The sequence below is a fragment of the Drosophila virilis genome, chromosome 5 (genome assembly GCF_030788295.1).
Source record: "Drosophila virilis strain 15010-1051.87 chromosome 5, Dvir_AGI_RSII-ME, whole genome shotgun sequence".
NCBI lineage: Eukaryota > Metazoa > Arthropoda > Insecta > Diptera > Drosophilidae > Drosophila > Drosophila virilis.
Window position 1 is genome coordinate 8,701,424 of NC_091547.1, and position 20,755 is coordinate 8,722,178.

Below are 20,755 nucleotides of genomic sequence, written 5' to 3' on the forward strand. Positions count from 1 at the left end.
TTGCCATTCAAGTGCCGTCGTTTGCTCCAACAATAAAACGCGTTGGAGCCGTGTGTTTTGTATGTTGTTATACTAGAAAAGTGAAAAGCTCGCTCGGAAATCATGTAAAGACTTAACTTCACTTTAAGTAATTAACGCGCCGCGGTTGTAAATAAATAGAGGTTTTTAATTCGTGTCAGAGTTGAAAGTTGCAAGTGAAAAACCCTAAATACCATTCATCATATTTATATGTGTGCGCGTGTATATGCAAGTGCAGCTGCCGTGTGTGAGTAAATTTGTGTATGTGTGTATGTATGTGTGTGTGTTGAAAACAGAATTTTGGCAGCAGAATCTTCAACACAGCAGCAGAACACGAAATTGAAGTGCGTTTTATACATGAATTTGCGCAAAACTTAAATAGAAAACGGTGCAGCGCGCCAGCAGCAGCCGCAGCGGCAGCCAGAGGTAAGTTTGTGTGTGTGCATTTTATTTTTACTCTAACTGCAACCGTGTGTATATGTGTGTGTATGTGTGTGCATGTGTTTGCTTCTGCACGCTAATTAGCCTAATAAGCAGGCAAAATTGAAGGAAAAAAAAAAATGAGTAAACTCAGCATTTGCCTAGCCAAATATACAACAGGAAAATCGATTTTCCTGAACTTGCAATTTTCCATGCCTCACTGGCTTCATGGAGCCCCGGCAGCGCCAACAGCAGCAGCAGCAGCAGCAGCAGCAGCGGCGGCTGGCGGCAGCCGGCGATGCCAACGCCAACGGCGCTGTCGACGTCCGAATGGGGCATGGAACGCGTCTGGCAACGCGCCCCACAAAATGCGGGGCAACCTCATAAAGTATACATAAATTGAATTTCGAAACACGGAAGCGACGAGCGAGATGCGAGATGAGAGACGCCCCAACAAGCTGACATGTTGTTGTTGTTCTTCTTGCTGGCTGCTGCAGAGCTTATGTATGAGTGTGTGTGTGTGTGTGTGTGTGTCCATCAACAAATGTTGAATAAAAATAAAAAAAACGAAAAGAAAACTCGACCAGTTTTCATTTAACAGATTTTTGCAATCAGCAATGCGTTGGGAGCTGTCACAGCAGCAGCCCTTTTTGGAAGTCAGCCGCCCCGCCCCCCCCCTCAATAACTTACTCACATTACTTGCGTGCGTCTATCTGTGTGTGTGTGTGTGTGTTTTGATGACGGCACTCAGCCGCATGACGGCGACGCCAGCTGCGACTGCGACTGCGACGTACCCGCACTGATTTTAGCCGTGTGCGTGCCCGTGTGTGTGCCTGTGTGTGTGTTTACACCAATCCACGCACAAAGCATTAGCGAATCTTGTTCTTGTTGTTGTTGTTTTTTTTTTTTTTTTTGGCGGATGCTGCTGCTTGCTGTGTGCGTGGCCAAAAAAAGGGGGTTGTCCCTTTTCTTCCTGCACCCTGTCCCGCAATGTCTGCTTCCTTATTTGTCTTTTCCTTCCCTTGTACAGGGTGTTCGAGTGCCTGTGTGTGTGTGTGTGTGTGTGTGTGTGTGCCGGGCAACGAAATTACTTTTACGAGCATTTGGCATAGGTTGTGTTTTCCTATACCCATTCATTCACACACCCATTTGCCCCTCCCCCCTCATCTACGTCTCTTTCTCTCGTCGTTTAGTCGCATTTGATGCGTTTTTAATCAGACGGCGTCAATTTGTTGCCCGCTAATGGCGAGGGCGTCACTTGACATGGTTGCTGGTCGCCTGGTTCTGCCAGCCTGATGCGACTTGTCATCTGCACGCATTTCAATTTGAGCACCAGCTGTGTTTTATATAATTATACTGCCGGCAGGCATTGTCCGGTGTCAGGCATTTAAGCATGTATATATACCCTACAATTTCTTTTGGCTTTTTCTTATTCTTCTTCTTTTTGCATGCTGGCATGCCACATGCCCAGTTCTGTGTGCTTCTCTTGGCTGACTACCTCTCTGGCATGTTGACCATACATATGCCAAATATACAAGCCACTGCATGCCTTTTTGGTCAAATACCCTAACTATAAAAAGGTTCATTATATTCTTTGATTGTCTGGAAACTGTGCGTTCTGCGTGTGTGTTTTCCAGAAATTGCTACTACTTTTATATTTTAAGAGTTTGTTTCATTATTTTATTCATAAACCATTATCTTGTAGTCGATGAATATTCCGGCTGCTATATTTTCGGATGAACAATTTAAGTTAGATAAAACTTTATCTTAATAAATAATGTTTTGTATATAGATAAATTCTGCACGGTTCACTAATTTTCTTATAGAAAATATAACTTTAAAAGCAAATAGAAAATGCCCTAATGAATGTTTCAATTTACAATTATTTGATTCTGTAGTCGTAAAACGTTTAAGAATGACACGCAAAGAGGAATCGCAAAAGGAAATGCTCCAAATGCACGCGTTAAATAAAAGCAGACGCTTTCCAGTTGATTGATTCTTCAACAGAAATGGCAACGTTTAAGGATGACGTACAAAAGGGAATAGTATAAGTAAAAACAATAGAATAAAGACAGTGCTAGGAGTTGAGTTTTGTGCTTAAGATTCGTCAAGTTGTCTTCTCTAAAGTAGTTCTATGCAATAGTTTGATTTTCTTAAGAGCATTGCGCCTTTCGTTGTGTCTCGCTTAAGCTTTTACAAATTCGCTGTACGTGTTTTTTTTTTGTTCTTCTGCTCCATGGGCTGTTGGAGTACAAAAATACATATGGATCTATTCGTATAAAGGCAGCAGCTGTTGTTCGAACCGGCAACGCATTGCTGGAGCAACAACAACAACAACGAGAACAACAACAACGAGGAGGAGGCGTTGATGAAGTCGACAGCCGCTGTCGTTGTCGAGTTTTTGCTGTGCGTTGTTGTGTGTTTGTTTTTAGCATTTGTTTGGTTTTGTTTTCTTAATTTTTTTTTTTTGGAAATATACATACATATTTTGGAAAAAAAATAAATAAGAAAAAACATATTTAAGCGACAACAGCAACAACAACAACAACAACGACAACAACTTCAGTTGTCATCCATTATGCATGCAAGCGAACAGCTCGCGCATTGGATTCGCCGAGTTTGCGATTGTGGCGACTGTCAACGTTGCAACTTCAACTGCACCCAGCCGCACACCCGCCACACACCCGCCACACACACAAACTCTGGCCAAAATGGCGACCCTGCTCACACACAGGCACAGGCACATCTGCACTGTGTTGGCCCCACGCAAAAATATTTTTGTTGTGACTTGGCAAAAGTATCGCTCGCATTGGATCGCATTGGTTCGCCTCGGATTGCCATGGTGCAATGGCCGCAGTGTTCCCACTGGGTCCGGTCGCTCCGGTGGCTCCGTTCGTTTCGGTGGCTCCAGTTGCACATCGCGTTGCCGGCGACACTTTGCCACGTGATTACTAATCAACTTGGCACATTAATCAAATGCAGCGACAACTCATCGATAGTGAGCCCAAATATATTGTCATTTCATATACTCTTCCTAGAGGCTGCTATCATTTTGTCATGATGTATGTAACTGCGACTACAAAGAGTATATATACATATATGCCTAATTAGTTTTATTAGCCAAGTAGTCATATTGAGTAAACGAGTATCGTAATAGCATGTAATAAATAAATGAAGTAAGCGGAAGACAAAGTATGAGATGCTTAGAGTGAGAGTTAACCAAGTCAGTTTGCTTTAGGAACTGCTAAATATCGCTGTTAAATAATAAACATCATGTTATCAATCCGTTAAGACTCACTTGACTTTGTGAGAATCGCATAGAAGAGCGATATAAAAAAGCTAGACGAAGGAAAAGAGTGAAAGAACAGGGAAGCATGTGTGGGGCAAAGAGATCGCAAGCGACGGAATGAGAGGGAGAGTTTTGGGAAGGGAGAGGTTGTCGAGCACTCTTCTTTCTACTTTGTTCCAATCGTTGTTATTGTTGTTGTTGCAGTCGTTGCGGCTCAATTTCCTTAAGTTGTGTTTGTCTTAATTTCAAATCAAATTGAACCCAAATTGGATTGGGCAGGGGGGGGGGGGGCGTGGCACGGGCCTCTGCAAGTCATGCCAAAATAACAACATTGTCGTTGTCGTTGTCGTCGCCGCCATCTCGTCATAGTCCAATTACAGTCAATTAAACTCTATCACAAAATTGTGAGCATCACGCTAAGAGCTGCATCTGCGTCGCGACGCCAGCTGCCGAGTTGCTGGCTGATTCGATTTTCGGGGTGTTGGCTCGGCGGGTTATTTGGTTACGCCGTGCCGCCCGGCTGACTGCCTTTCGCGTGCGTGCCACACCGTGGGTTACGTGCCGTTGCAGCTTTTAGCAGCTGCCGGTTAGCACCTCTATATTTTTTTTTTTTTTGTCCAACTCTCGCTTTGCAGCTCGCATGGCATTCCGGCTCATTGCTGAAGATTTCTTGAAGCTCGTTGCGGATTGAGCAATCGCCGGAAATTGGGTTACACTTCAGCAGCTAGCACAAACTTTGTTATCTTGTCGTTTTGTGCATATCTTAAAAGTGTTATCATATCTGCCCCAGTCCGCATGAATATGCATATCACAATAAGTAGATAATTGTTTAAAACTTTCAACTCATATTTGTGCCGGCTTTTGGCTAAAGCCAGTGGCAAAACTAGAACATTTGATTTTAATTAGATGACTTTAACTTTTATAATAGGTTAAAAGGCTTGAATTGAGTTGAGTTTATAAAAGTGGGAGTTCCACATGAACTAGATATATACGACTTGGATATATATAAATTATGGGTCAGTCGAAGTACTTACTAAAACGTGGCGTAAGTATTTTGACATGTTCTTGTTTAGGCTTTCACAACGAATCGGCTACTTTTGAGTCCGAAAACAGATAAGATAAGAAAGATATATATATACATTCTGCTTTATTTAATGTGTTTTGGGAAAGGTTTGGATTGAAGGTCTGTAGGCAATTCGAACCTTGAATATAAAATTCTTGAATCCGTCAATGGAAATCAAATAACATATTCCATTAAATGAAATTCAGTTAAGAGATATTATTATATTATTATTATCATTATTATTATTATATATATTATATTATTATATATTATAACTCTTAACTGATCTCAAGAAGGGAACTCAAGATGAAAATGTTTGTCTTTGCTTGGATTTATCGGGAATGTTTCTCATTGAAATTGAAATACGCATCTCATAAGACTTCCATATAATGTAGCTGCCTTCTAACAAATTTCTTCTAATTGTTTTTCTTTCTCTTTCGCTTTGTTAAAATATTCCGAAATTCCTCAGTGAATCGTAATTCAAAATTTGCCCCGCCCAACAGCGCATTTTTCAGTACTCAAATTTTCTATCTGTGTCAGCGACTGCTCCTTAAATTTCCACTTTTTTTTTTTTTTTTTTTTGGTGCATAAAATGCAAAATAAATTGCATTGCTTTGCAGTTTTTTTTGTTAGTTTTATTTTTATTTTAAGTAAGCTATTAAAAGTTTGTTTTGAAAAATGCGACACGCCTGTCTGGATCGAATTGATGGAAGACTGAAAACTCAACTGAACTGAACTGGGTTCTATTTTTGGTAATTGTGGCCTGCTTTCAATATGTTTTTGTACTTGTATGCGGACCATGGCAGCCCCCTATGTTTCCAGGGTCCAGTTCCAGTTCATTGCAGATACACATAGATAGGCGGGCAGGGGGGATGGTGGGCGGCGGGGCGTGGCGGTCTATTTTCAACGACAAGATTGTGGGTCAAACATGCGTTGTCATCGGAGAAGAATACAACTTGCACACATGTGTGTAAATATGTATGTGCACATACATAATCTTATTTATGTGTGTATTTGTATATATATATATATATATATATATATCGAACAATTTTTTCAATCAGGCAGCAGCGTAAACAAAATATAAGCAACAAACAATCCATTAAAAGTTCATTGGAGACGCGCCCATTGCGGGGCATCGAATTAATTAAAGCTGCCTCCGAAACAGAGCGACAGAGAGAGAGAGAGAGAGAGAGAAAGAGCGGGGGAGAGAGAGAGAGAGGCATTGGGGAGTGGGCAGCGAAGGGTGAAAGCTGCATCGCAAGATTGAAAGAAATTGTTTTTTATTATTTCTTGGAAAAACGCAACATATGAAATAACTTATAACAAGTAAAAAAGTATATGTATTCAATTGGTAGCGACCATGGAAATACCCTATATTTAACTGACTTCAAAAAATTTAAATATTTTATCGAGTATTATTTAATTTTGCCCGCGCCTCGTCATGTACATGCATTCATTAAGTTCTTTCATTCATCTTGGAAAATAATAATATTACACAAACTTTGACTCCTATTTGCCAGCAAGAGATGCATTTTTGCGAAAACTGAGAAACTGATTTTAAATGAGTATTCACAGAGATTTTTGACAATGAGTTTTAGTTCGATTGGTAAACAAAATTTGTTCATTCAAGTTTTTTTCCGCGTTTATTTCACACTTGCGCGTGGAAGTTCGACTTCTCACAGCTCTTAAGTTTGAACTGGTACAAGTTCTAACTCTTACGGGGTGTGATCAGTCAGTAAGTCAATCAATGAATAATTTAGTCAGTCAATCAATCAATAAATCTGTCAATCAATCAATAAATCAGTCAGTCAGTCTCTTATCTTCATGCAGATATCGCAACTTTCTATATATATTTTGTATATACAATTCTTTGCTGTCATATACACCCCGTATGTCACTTGTTTACAGGGTATTCGTAACATAACTCAAATTGCTGCGTAAGCCGCGGCCAAAGAATTCTGAATAAGTCGTGTTTCAACGTGCGGCCAATAAGTAGGCGCAGCCACAGCTTGGCCCATGAACTGGGTGTGCGTGTGCGAGAGCGAGTGTGTATCTGTGCGTGTGTGTGTGTGTGTGCGTGTGTGTGTGTGTGTGCGTGTGTGCGTGTGCGGTCATAATGAAAATAAATTTGTTTATGCGCTGACTTTGTTGGCTGGTTAAAGAAAGAAGTTCTTTGTTTGCCGCTGCTGCAGTTGAAAGTTGTTGCCGCAAAGAATAAACACTTTTGTGTCACGTAGCAGCAACATGCAGCATGCAACATGAAGCATTGTAGCATGCAGCAGCCACAACACACGGACGCATTTATAGTTAAGCTTTGTAAAGGGTTGCAGCACCTTGCCGCCCACTTGAAGTCGCTTAAATGTAAAGCTAATTGGCTGCACTTTGGCCCATTGGCCGCATGTGGAGCGAGATAATGAAATGCCCGCAGCAGGCAGGCAGGCAGGCAGGCAGGAGGCATGCATCATGCAGCATTCAGCATGCTTCGAGTGCCACTCAGCACTAAATGCATGGCTAATCATATTATAGATAGCGATATGTCTTTGTGTGCGGCACTTGAATAGCGGACGCTGTGGCCCGCATCACGATGTGGGCGCAACATCAGCAGCAGCAGCTGCAACAACATTATGCCACAACCCCAACCCCAACCCCATCATCATCTTCAAAAGCGTCATCATGATGATGATGATGATGATGATGTTGAGTTTTTATGGACTGGCGCCTTTTGTTCTATGTCTATGGCTTTATACCTTTATTAGTTTGCCTTTGTTTGTTCAATTTATGAACTGAACTCTCGACTCCATTGAACTCTGGCTTTAGCTGCAGTTGCAACATTAACATACACACACACACACGCACGTACACACACTATACACACTCATACACATGCACAGCATATAGGAAACTTGTTTCTCTTCTGTTAGTTATGTATTGTTTTTGTCCAGTCTCTTGCTAACTTTGTCTCTTTCTCTCTGTTTTGCATTTGGCGCACTGCTAATTCATTTGCATACACAACAACAACAACAACACCTACAACAACTCTCTCTGTGTGTTTGTGCCTCATTCTCATTCATGCCAAAACTGCTGCCAACTTGACGGATGGCCCCGGCATGCTTGGCTGCATTTTAAGTTCATCTATTTGTGGCATATTGCCTGTGTGCTCGACTCTGACTTCTCACTTCTCAGTTCTCAGTTCTTGCTGCCCATCTCCAGTCCACGCCCCCTGCTTTCTACAGCCCTTCTCCCATCTCTATATGTTTATTCTCAACTCCCTATTCATTGCTATGCTAGGCGGCAGTCGGAACGAGCTGTTCAATTAATTTTGCTGCCCATTTTGAAAATAAACAAATTGGCTGCAAGTGCAAGACTACAAGCTGGGACAAGTAAGAGTGCTCGACTTGAGGATACCTCGCACTGTCAACAAATAAGATGAAAAAAAGCAAGAGCAAAAAGTAGATTTTGTGGAAAAGAAATGCATATAATTTAATATAAATATATAATATATAAAATATCTGCAGAGTATTGATTGAGGAGGAGAAGAATTCGATTTTTTCTCGATTTATTATTTATTTATTTAATCTGAAGATCTGAAACTATTTACATTCCATAGAGTTATATACGACTCTTTTTATTCTCTCTAAATTGGCTCTATTATAAACTTCTTCTTATATCCATTAAATTTAGTCTGTCTATAAAAATGCAATGAAATGAAATATCTTATAGGCCGCATTAAAAACTATCGCTATATTTATGTTAGGTGCGATCCAAACTAACGTCTCCAGCTGTGCGGATAATTCATCTGTGGCTTTTTCTTGCTCTAATCATTAATTGCCCGGCCCGGTCCGGCCTGGCCTGGCGCGGACTCGAACTGGTATTCCGCTGTGAGCGCGTTGACATATTTAATGCCTCAATTAAGTCGTTTCCAATTTTTTATTAGTATTGCACGCATCCTAAGTCATTTTGCCACATTCGAACCATCACGAATTTGACTGCTAACTCTGCGAGCAAGTGCTTGCGGGCGACATATGTGGCCTCATTCGAGTGCTGAGAATGTTTGTTTTGGGCAGAGGGATGCTCCTCTATAAATAAACGCAGCCATTGATAAGTCTGGGTTTAAATGGAATGCAGACGCCATTAGACAGATTAAACGCAGCATATTCAGCGTATCAATGGAATTCCTTTGCTGTTTTCTCTTCTGCTCGACAATCTTATCAAATATGACAAGTATTTAATCGCTTTTGATAAACGGCTCGCAAAACATTCGCGAGAAATTCGCATCAGACTTAAAAATATAAATGCAAGTGAAAGCAAGAGCTTTGGAATGTTGCATTTGGTTTCGTATCTTTTAATAAAAACAATTGTCAATTGTTGCTGTCAATTTATTGATATTGTTGCTTTATTCGATTCAGTTAGTCTTAGACGTTATTTTACGACATGCAGCTGTTTAATGGAGAATGTTAGCTAAGGCATTTAAATATATTAAATGTTATTTGTTTTTAATTTAGTCATAAGACATTCCTATTAGTTATGTGCAGATATTGCTATAATTTCATTTCTCCTGCCTTTCTATCGCCTCTCTCTGCGATTTTCATAAAGTCAAGCTTATAACGACTTAATTTCCAAGTCCAATTCATAAGTTAGGTCTTATGAAATGCTGCCAATGAAGGCATGCAGCCGGAAACGGATTAGACGAAGAAAGTTAGAACTATTTCTATGTTTTAAAAAAGAAAAACAACAAAAGCTCGAAATATGTGCTGCCCACTTAAAGCTTTTGTAAACAGTCGCATGTATTAACAACTTTCCATTTTCATGTTATTCACCCAATGATCAAACTGATCAGGCGCTAATTTCCACTCGAATATGCTTTGGGAGACGGGGAAAAAATATCAACAAATGTTGAAAACAGTTGTTTATGTTAATTACGTATACGTAGAGCAGTTGCTTAGGCATTTTCTCTCTCTCTTGAAGTCTATGAATGGTCTACAAATTGTGGTTGGGTGACCCAATTGTCTATACAACTATCTATAGCTGTATCCCAATGATAATTAAGCACTAACGAGGCGAGACCTTTGTGCTTATATATGTCATAATTCTCATAAATTTGATTGGCTTGCTTCTCTTTTTCAGATGACAACAACAACAACAACGGCAACATAAATAATAACAACAACAACAACAACGACAACTTTGACGGCAAAAACGAGTCGAAACATATTCATTTGACCAACCCCTACATCGAGCAGTCTTTGGAATTGTTTAACGCCCCGTAACGAATAACGAATTTAAAATTGTACTCCATATCGAAGTCGAATATGAACCCAGCAAGTATGAGGTCGTCTGTCTTATCAGCGAAGTGCAATCGAGGCGCAACTTTGCCAACTGTATTGCTCTGTTTGCTGCTGACGGCGGCGGCGACAAACGCTGAGCGGGATTTCAATGTGAACGACTCTCAGGTAAGCGGGCGGAAGGCAGAAGGGGCAGATGCCACAGAATGCGCTGCTTTGTTGCAACTTCAGCTGGGACTGCGGCCTGTCATTTGTCTGTTAATTTTGATTGATGATGCCTGACACATTTCACTTGAAAATGCCGACAATTGACTGCAACTGCTGCAACTCAACAATTGTTAACTCTTTGAACTCTTGTGCGGTTTTCTTTGTAGGTGCCCGTCATAGAGCCGAAAGATGCGCCCGCCTACCAGCAAGATCCATATGTGACAGAGCTAATGCATTGCCAGCAGACACAGCCGGAGATTGTGCTCTCGCTGCTGCTGCGAAAGCACGACTGGAGCGAACTGAGCCTGGCCAAGCGCGCGCATGTTCAAGCCAAATTGGCCAAGTTCTTTGCCATACCCAAGGTGAGTCTAGCAAGTGCTTGATTAACTATATAATTCTCATGCCATGCCCTCTCTCACTTGCAGGAATTCATTACGCTGGATTCGGTCTCGAAGCGGGAACTGGGCAACATGCACAAGCTGGCCATGCGCAAGGGCGGCAAGGGTCATAAGCATGTGGAAACTGCGAATCGTCGTTTGGGTCGCGCCAGTTTTATGGTAAGTCGTTAAATTTGTAATTTGCTTTGCGACGTGGTGAATAAATCATTGACCGAAATCTTTGCAGATCGGCTGTGGCTCGAGTTACTTCAGCATGGGTGAGCCAATAGCCAAACAGATACCCCACCAAATCAAGGATGGCACCATTGGCGCCCTAACGGAGGAAAACTTTGGCTTGTGGTTTATATGGCGCAAGGAATTGAAGTCCAGGTAGGGACTTGGAGGGCAGTAAAGAGAGCGTAGCAGACTTGGAAATAAGTGCAATGAATGCATTCATATTGTAGTGAATGCTTTGAATGATTTGATTTTAATTGACCTAATCACCGATTGAGCACATGATATGCATTAGATAGTCAAATGCTAAACGAATGTTAGCAAATGTTTTACGGCCAATTTGAAGAATTGTAAATACCAAGTACTTGTTATTCAGATAGATTTAAAATGTTGCCCAAGCAAATCGAATGAATGGCTTGCATTTCCAAATACCAAGTACTTGATTGCGAAGAGGCTTAAACAAGAACATATTTAAGTGAATGTAACAAAGTGAAATGTGTCCGAGTACTTGGTTGGGTTAAGTTAACTTTTAATCAAGTTGACTTATCAAATCAAACGAATGTCTTACACTTTTTTGTCTTAAACAAAAGCCCAATCAAGCGATTGTAACAAAGTCAAATGAAACCGAGTACTTGCTTGGTTTAGGCTCACCCAAAAGCAAACCTAATGAGCGAGTGAAAGTGTGAACAAGACTCTGTATTTATCTGTGTCTTCCATTTGGTTAACTTGGCTTGCAACCAAATGGAAGTCAGCTCTACAATTTATGTTTGTGAGCACTCGTTAACTTGCTGTCACTGATTCACTTGCACTTGCAGATCCCAACGAAAGCGACGTCAGTCGGAGGGCAGCGGCGACGAGGATGACTACGACTATGGCGAGGATGACGAAGATCAGGCCGCGTAAGTATTACTCATGCCAAAGTTTATGACAATTTTGATAGCTCTTTTGCTTTTTGCAGTGAACTAGTTACGGTTGTGCCCACATCGCATGCGCATCGACATCACCATGGCGCGGTGAGTGTTCAATTTGAATTGGAGGTTGTCTTTCTGGTTTATATTTTTCTTTTGTGGTGTTTTGGATTACCTGAGGTTTTAACTGTTGGTTGGCTGTGACAAACAGTTTTATGTTAATTATGTATAACCTATTAATACATATACTATATATATTTATGACTATACAGACCAATACGTTTAAGTACATTCGTTTATAATTTACGGCAGCTCATGATTATAATTATGTTTGTTACTGCACTTTGTTGATAACTGCAAAAGACACACGAAATTCCCACACACAGATCACAAAATACTCACATATACCTATATACTTATTATATATTATATCATTGAATTTTGATGATACGACTCTCTGTAACATTGTGTATATGTAATTCATCATACGGTGTTCTCGTCTTTTCTTCTCTCTCTCTCTCGTTTTTTTTTTTGCCGTTTACATTCTCGTTTCTCTAACTTTCTCTCTCGCTGTGCTCATTTACTTAACTGTTACTGACTGAATGCTAATTATTCATAAACTAACAAAAACTCCAACAACTCTAACAATAACAACAATCGTCATGAACCACACACAACTAATCCGCAGTCGGAGCACGAGGAGAACCCGGGCATGGCCAGCTCCTCGGCATCCTCCTTGCCAGCTGCTAACAAATTGGATGAGGAGATCGAAGAGAGCGTCTCCAAATTGGAGTCTGTCATTAGCAAAACGATTGAGAATACTAAAAATATTAAGGAGCTGCCGGTGCTCAATGTCGACGATGTCGATGAGGACGTTGAGGATGTTGAGCTGCAGCAGTTGGGCCAGACGACGCACAGGCAGCAGCTGGGCGTGCCCGCACCGCCGGTGATTGTGGATAATGAAAATGAGCTCGGCAATGAGCTGGAACTCAAAACGGGCCGCGAGCAACAACAACAGCAGCTGGAGCAGGAGCTGCAGCCAACCACAACAGCTGCGCCTGGCAGAAGCTCCTCCATGGCAACGGTAAACCTAGACGCAGAAGACAACAACAACAACAACAACAACAACAACAACCAGGTTGACACTGCGGCCGTCGCTGTTGATGTAGCCGAGCACGCTGCAACGAGCACCTCACAAACGACCACTAACCACAACAACAACAACAACAACAATTTAACACCTGCCACACTGGGCACACCTATGCCTGGGTTCGTGCCTGCCCAAGCCGAGTCTGAGTCATTTTCACCATACGATGCCAGCTCCTCCATGTCCCATCCCAGCATTATTTACACCTCATCCTCATCCCCCGCGATTGCATCAACCATCGAAACTGTCGAATCGTCTGCCTCCACCAACTCCAACACCAGCAGCAGCGGGAGCGGAAGCAATCCTGTTGCTCCTGTCATCATATACCCAGCCACAGCATCAGCATCCGCCTCAGCCCCAGCGGCTGGCCCACCAAGCACGCCAAGTGTCGTAGACTTTGATATGGCTAACACTCTCACAACAACAACAACAACAGAAACTGCACCACCATCATCATCTTCAACGTCATTATACCCAACAACTTCATTATCATCAACAACAACAACAACATCATCAACAACAGCAACAAATGCAACTATGCCAACAACAACAACAGCAACAACAACAACAACTACAACACAATCACAAACGCCAAAGGTAATGTCGCTTATGTGTGTGAGTGTGCTTGAGTGTGCGTATGTGTGCTTGAGTGTGTCTCTGTGTGTGTGTGTGTATGTATCTCTTTATGTCTCTCGTTGTGCGACAATTGTAACTGTTGTTTAGCCTTTTATGTGTCTGTACTTGTCTCCTGTCCAATGACGCCCGCGCCGCCCACCCACCCCTTCACTCGGCGCATACATACATATATAAAACTAGCTGTATACATATATATGTGTGTGATATATAAAATGTTGTGTTTGTGTTGTATACAGTGTTGCATAATTGTTAAAAATCGTATGTTGTACAACCTTGCCGCAGATCTAATCCCTAGAAAGTGTAAAATTTAAGTTCATTTATTACAGATTTAGTTCTAGAAAGTTCATCTTTAAAATCGAAAAAAAAATTACAAATTGAAGACTTATATATTCGAATTAAATTAGCTTAAATAATATTATATTTAGATATTTATTTAAAGTTATATTTTATATATATTTTTTGATTTTAGTTACTTTACTTGTATTATATTTTATATTAAGGGCTTTTGGTGAAGGTTTTACAAGGTTTCGGCTATTTCGCGGCTTTTAGCTTTACTAACTTTTTGCTCGGGAAACCTCAAACATAGAATATCAAAAAGAAATTCTTGTAGTTCCCAAATAGTTTAAAAGATATTGTGGGTACAAAATAGGTTCCCATTGAAAACTTTTCAAACTAAAGTAAATTGCTTAGATAGACAATTAGTGGTGAGTCAGTGCAAGGTCCTGATAATTAGCAATTATAATTGAAACATTAATTCAATAGAATGTTATATATATGTATTTAATGCTTCCCCTTTTTCTATATAAACTCACCTCTTAGTTAGAAAGACCATTTCGCCTCAGGTATATCGATTCATTCTAGCAAGAAAATCTGTTTCTTCCTTTCTCTAAGATTTGCTGCTCCTTGTTGCTGCGCTTGAGCGAGTTTTCCTCTGATTATTATATTAGCTAGTTATCCAGTTTATCAGCTCCTGTCGAACCTGCTCACATTTATTTTCGATGACCTTTTTGTCCTGTTTATCTCATGAATTTCTGTTTTGCAATCCAAATATAATAAAAAAAAACAAAACAAAAATGCAAACTGCAGACAAATGCAAATGAGCTAGAGCCGAGCACCTGGCTGCCGCCATCAACGGATGTGCCTGATGCGGATGTGGCAGCCACAGCGCTGGCCGAGGTCGAGCTAGTCGAGTCCACGACGACGGCTTCGCACGCGCACAGCACGCTCTCGATTAGCCCCAAGGTGAACTAATACTACTTCCGCCCAAACACGCGCCTGTATGCATATAAAAGTAGCTATATGTATATATAAATATCTATATATAAAATTTAATAAGCTGCACCAAAACCAAAAACACCCCGCCAATCTCCCCGGCCAGCCCAGGCACAGTAAACCCTCGTGGGCCGCCGCCTCCCATTGCCAACTAGTTAAGCCAATTAAGGGACTTCAACGTTTACGGCTAATGCACTTATCCTTTGGAAATGGGATGCCAATCAGCGCTGATTAACAGCGCATTCTCCTCGCATGTACACTTTCCTGGTATTGCATGAATAGTATATGTATCTCTACTATAAGTATCTTTAGCTATCTCTATGTATCTGTAGCTGTATCTGTATCTGTGGCACCCCCGTAACAACTCTGCTTGCCCTTAGCTCCACACTATTCAAGCATGACACTTAAAAAAAGAAAAAAAAAAAAAAATAATAGCGCGTCACTCCAATTAGCCAGTTCGTATGTCATTTAATGAGTTCTCTGTAATTCCCAGGCAGGAGATGCTGTCGACGCCCTCGAAGCCGCCAGCAATAGCAGCGTGCCCAACCTCACCAGCAACGAGGTGAGTCAATCATAAAATGAAACTAAACCAAACTTAAACTGATTGCTGAACATTTTATGCTTCAGCTGGCAACGGCAGCGTCGACGACGACGACCCGACAGCCGCAGCTGGAGGTGAGCAGCTCGACGGATGCATCCACGGATTATGTGGAGCCGCGACAGGAGAATAGCGTGCCCATCATTAAGATGCGTCTGCAGAAGCTGGCTGTGCCGTCGGGCAAGGCGTTTAGTTTTGTTGTGCCCACGGAAACGTTCTTCGATGCCGAGGATCAAACTAATCTGCGCCTGGAGCTAACCGACAAGGATGGTCACGAGCTAAAGCCCACATCCTGGCTGCAATTTAATGCCGATAAACGCGAGCTCTACGGCCTGTAAGTGTCTAATTTTTAAAGATTTGAAAAAGTTATTTAATAATCTTGTTACTTTTCAGTCCGCTGGACGATGCCGTGTCGCGCTGGCAGTATCGCCTGTCGGCCACAGATTCCGGCAATGCCAGCGTCACGGAGACTGTGGAAATCAGTGTCCAGCAGCATCGTGCGGTGCGCACCATCAATCATGAGATCAGCATTGCGGTGCGCATCAATGAGAAGCACGGCCACAACATTGACTGGCAGCTGGAGCTTATAAAGGCTGTTGCGCACACGCTGGAGGATGGCAGCAGCTCGGCGCTGGTGGTGCGCGAGATACGACAGACGCTGCAGGACCCGCAGAGCGCCAGCTTCGTTTACTTCAATGAGACGCTGCCCACCAGTGACTGTCCCGAAACGGAGCTGAATGAACTGGTGCAGCGTTTGGATGTGCAGCGCTTGAATAATCTCGTGCAGCCGTTGCTGAGCATCAAGTCTGTGATGGGTCAGCTAATTGGCGCCTGCCAAAAGACTGAGCTGGCCAAGATTAAGCCCACAACGCACATGGCCAAGAACTTGCCGCCCATGCCGCGCAATCAGGTGGATCGCGTGAACGCGTCCGTTGGCCAGCTACTTGTCTACAAGGTGCCCAGCGATACGTTCTACGATCCCAACGACAATGAGTTGACGCTCACGCTGAAAACCAAGGAGCACAAGGAGCTCAGCACACGCCACTGGCTGCAGTTCGATTCAAAGAATCAGGAATTCTATGGCATACCCAAGAGCGGCGACATTGGCACCGAGGAGTATCTGCTCATTGCCGAGGACAGCGGCGGCCTGAGTGCCAACGATGCACTCGTCGTTGTCGTCACCCATATGCCCAAAAAGGAATATGCAATACTGTACAAGGCGTATCTGGCCATACGCCACGAGAGCTTCAATGCGGAACTGCAGCGTAAGTTTGTGGAGCGCATTGCCCAGCTGCACGGCGATGCCAATACCAATCAGATTGTTGTGCGCTCCATAACCACGCACCATGACTCGGATGGAACAATTGTGAACTTTTACAATGCTTCGCTGTACAAGTCGCACAATCGCTGTCCCGACAAGGAGATGGCCGCCACACGCAACATCTATCTGAGCAGCGATATGATGCCCAGTCTCAGCGTGAAGAAAGCCCTCGGACCGGAGCTAAATCTGACCAGCTTTACGGTGGTACCCTCCGGCACCTGCCATCGTAAGTGAAGCCAAACACTTGGGCATACGAAAACATTGTTGATCTGTGTTTCTTTTCCTTTTTAGATGCGGAGAACAGCGATATCAGCCAGCACGAGTACATACCACCACGCAGCAAGGAGCCGAGCTTGAAGCCAACCTTTCCCGATGAGTATTTCGCCACCTTTATACTGCCCGCTGTTATTATAGTGGTCATGATATTGCTTGCGTCCATCATAGCCTGCTGTTTGCATAGACGCCGCCACAAGAGCGGTAAAATGGAGTTGGGTAAGTCGAATCTATATATTTGCAGTTGCAGGAAAGTTTAAGTAATCTTGTCACCCCTTGCAGGCGATGAGGAGGAGCGTAAATCGTTCCGGACCAAGGGTATACCAGTTATCTTTCAGGACGAGTTCGAGGAAAAGCCCGAAATAGGCAACAAGAGTCCAGTCATACTTAAGGATGAGAAGCCCCCGCTTTTGCCGCCCTCGTACAACACATCCAATATGAACGGTGACAACGATGTGGATGAGTATGTGCCACCGCCGGCTGTGGTCCTGGGCGGACGCGAGGTGCGAGGGAAATCACCGGCAACGCCCTCATATCGCAAGCCACCGCCATATGTATCGCCATAAATGTGTCAACGGCAGCAAAAGCAGCAGCATCAACAACAACAATAAGAGCAGCAACAGCAACAATAATCACTATTAATCAATTCTTAACAAACACAAAAATGAAAAACAATTTACAATCTTAATCAATGATATCTTTCGCACCCTCGATTTCAACATTATCAACGTTAACTCAAAAGTTGTTCTGAATTTGAATTGAGGTGCAAGTCGACAGCCCCGCCCACAATTATGATAATATTTATGAAAAGGTATTATGTACGGACACAACTGTAAAACAATCAATTAACGATTTCAATACGCGACTTGGCTAACAACTTAAGCTAAAACTAAAAAAAAAAAAAACTAAACATTTAAGTAAAACTAACTATGCTGCATATAATTTATCTAGTATGTACCTTAACTTATATGTACACACACACACACAAACACACACACATACACACTACACACTTTAATAAGCAAGCGAAAGAGCTTGAAAAACACACACACACGCGAACCCTTTTATAGGATAGCATTTAAAGCACGTTAAAACGCGGTCAGCCGCCGTTTGACCCATGCCCTTTGCCCAGGCTCGACCCTTATGTATCTAATTATTTATTATTGTTAATTAATGTGCAGCCAACAGACGTTCGGCTTGAGCTATTCAAGCCGAATTGTTTAGTCCCTCTTTTATGGCCAGTACCATCCGAAGTGTAGCAGCAAAAGCTCACCCTAGAAATTCTCTCCCCCTTCAAAAGCTGGCCGCTGCCCAGGCAATTTCTATTTTTCGTTGAGGGGGCCAACACCTTAGCCACATTCTGTATGCAGCTCGAACTTGTTGGCCGTCTAGTATTATATCATATATATATATATTTATAATTGCAGTCACTTGAGCAGGGGGCATCTCGCTTCTATTTTGCATTTAGTTTTTAAGAAGCAATCGTTTTTATAATGGTTAACTTTTTAAAATTATGCTATACTCGATACAGCTGCCATTTGAATAGTGAGTATGTTCACACAATTCATTAACAAACAACTACAAATCAAAATAATAGTACATATTCCGAATTCCTATAGTTGCCCCACAAGTGCTTCCTCCATACCACCAAAATCAAACCCAAAACGTAATGAACTAAAACAACAAAACACAAACGCCCACACGAAACAACACACACACAAAGTATATCAAATCATTACTGAAAGTAGTCCCCTTAGTTATTAATTGATTTTACAAACCCTATATGATTAGAATTTACACGTATTTATACACATATATTAAACTTAAACTTAAAATTACTTGAGAAGGAACCATTTGAATTGTACTAAAAACTGCATATTTTAGCTATGTAGTGAGTATGTCCATTGATTTTTATATACGAGACCGTCATCTATGTAAGTTAGAGCAATATTTTGTCTGAGAAAAACAAATGAATGAAAAAAATCATTACGAGAAACAAATTACTTAATGAACAAAAGAAATGAAAAAAAGAAGCAAAGTTAAAGTAAATGCGACCGCAATGCGGCGTAAAGCCTATTAAATTAAGCATATAGCATATATGTACGATTATGTGTACTAAATTGAGTAAATTGTATAAGCTCATTAAGCCTAACATATTTACACTGTATTTTGTAACAACAACAACAACAACAACACACACACACACAACAATAACGGTATCAATTTATTTTGAATAAAAAATGCCAAAGATACATTTTTATTCTTAAGTTTAATGTTAATTTGAGCACATTAATTGCAAATGTGCATTAAATTGGATAGTTACTACGTTTATGTAGTATACAATTTGTGAAATCTTGTGACGTCACTTTAGCAGCAGACGTTATCAACTAAATAATCCCAGAGTGTAATTAATAATTGCTCCATGGCTGAGTAATTCAAAAATGATCCCTGAAACGCCACGGACAACCAACTTAATAAGCCAATAAAATGTTTTTTAGCATGGCCGGGTTACTAAAATATTTATAAATGTAAAATTCTCATATCTTAATTTCATGCGCAGCCAACTTAATAGGCCCCCAAATTGCCTGATAGAGTTGCCAGATTTGCTGAGAAGCTTAAAGAACCTAGCGTTTATTTCAAGGTTCGTTGGTGTGAAAAACAAACACACACACACACACCCACACAGACACGCGCCCAAACACAGACACACAACAAGTAAGTACACAAACTGATAACTAAATACACAAATTGTTTTTAATTGAACCAATAAATGATAGCATAGAAAACTGAACTAGATACATGATAAATCACATGAAATAACATATATATATATATAAAAAAAAAAAAAAAACAATAATTGTGCATAGAATTTGTGAGCGCTCTGATCATGTATTGTGTGTGTGCACAACCAAAAAGAAAAAAATCAATTGAAAAAGTGTTTATATATTTGGTAAAATGATTTGGCTACGAGGCCCGCCCCTAAAATAATTATGGTAATTATTGAAGAAAGACCTAAAGTCAATAACAAGAATAAACAAATAAATAATAAATGAATAAATTGTTTGCAATTTGTAAGCAACAATTTAATTGCAAACACGCACACGCGTACATACACATCCATAAAAATTACTAATAAACATTTATATATACATATATATATATATTTTGATATAAATAAAAATGCGTTTGATTCAATTTTAATTGATGTTCGGGCATATTGGAATTTTTGCGCTAATTTTGCTAATGAATGGGGATATTTCAATTTATTTAAATGGCAAGCCGGTGCCCAGCTCAAGCAAATTATGATATCAAATCAAAAAGCATAACACATAATGAAGTAATATAAAATTTGTTGTTGTTGCCGTTGTTAGCTCTCACCTTCTAATCAAAAGACGTTGGGCGAAAAGTCGAATGCGTGTGTGTGTGTGCGTCTGCTCAGCAGAGATGGACATGTGCCGGGCTTTTCTTCGTGACACGACTTCAGCAACACGAAGAGTAAGATATTTATTTTCGGTTATAATTGTTGACCCATGCCAGATAGTTCACATTTTACCTCTACTATCCTGAGGATCGACTTTCCAAGTTTTCCAACGCAAGTCACTTGAAGAGAAATTCAATTTTTTCTCTTTTTTGTATATATGTTTTTCGTGTTTCGTTATTTTCGTGTTCGTGCTGGTTCGTGTCGCTAAAATCTGGCCCGCGCCCAT

The 20,755-nt window shown here is 41.2% G+C and overlaps 1 protein-coding gene across 3 annotated transcripts; it reads left to right on the top strand.

Annotated features, from left to right (window-relative positions):
* Window positions 1-6: 6 nt before the first annotated feature.
* On the top strand, window positions 7-19,300 carry Dg (Dystroglycan). 3 transcript variants are annotated; one of them, XM_070210271.1, is made up of 14 exons: window positions 7-444; window positions 9,918-10,243; window positions 10,450-10,644; window positions 10,708-10,839; window positions 10,907-11,049; window positions 11,709-11,792; window positions 11,852-11,906; window positions 12,490-13,545; window positions 14,671-14,826; window positions 15,350-15,418; window positions 15,484-15,788; window positions 15,848-17,001; window positions 17,067-17,267; window positions 17,331-19,300. In XM_070210271.1, exons 2-14 carry the CDS (start codon window positions 10,103-10,105, stop codon window positions 17,612-17,614), a joined length of 3,975 nt encoding a protein of 1,324 aa, XP_070066372.1. In that variant the 5' UTR covers window positions 7-444; window positions 9,918-10,102; the 3' UTR covers window positions 17,615-19,300. The 3 variants fall into 3 exon arrangements, with proteins under 3 accessions (XP_070066372.1, XP_002050667.2, XP_015029109.1); XM_002050631.4 differs by lacking the exon at window positions 14,671-14,826 and having other exon boundaries at window positions 8-444; XM_015173623.3 differs by lacking the exons at window positions 12,490-13,545; window positions 14,671-14,826 and having other exon boundaries at window positions 11-444.
* Window positions 19,301-20,755: the final 1,455 nt, after the last annotated feature.

Coding starts and splice junctions, on each gene's coding strand:
- Dg (XM_070210271.1), top strand. CDS start 10,103: ATGAACCCAGCAAGTATGAGGTCGTCTGTCTTATCAGCGAAGTGCAAT. Junction 15,789..15,847: donor AAACGCGAGCTCTACGGCCT/GTAAGTGTCTAA, acceptor GTTACTTTTCAG/TCCGCTGGACGATGCCGTGT. Junction 17,268..17,330: donor GAGCGGTAAAATGGAGTTGG/GTAAGTCGAATC, acceptor CACCCCTTGCAG/GCGATGAGGAGGAGCGTAAA.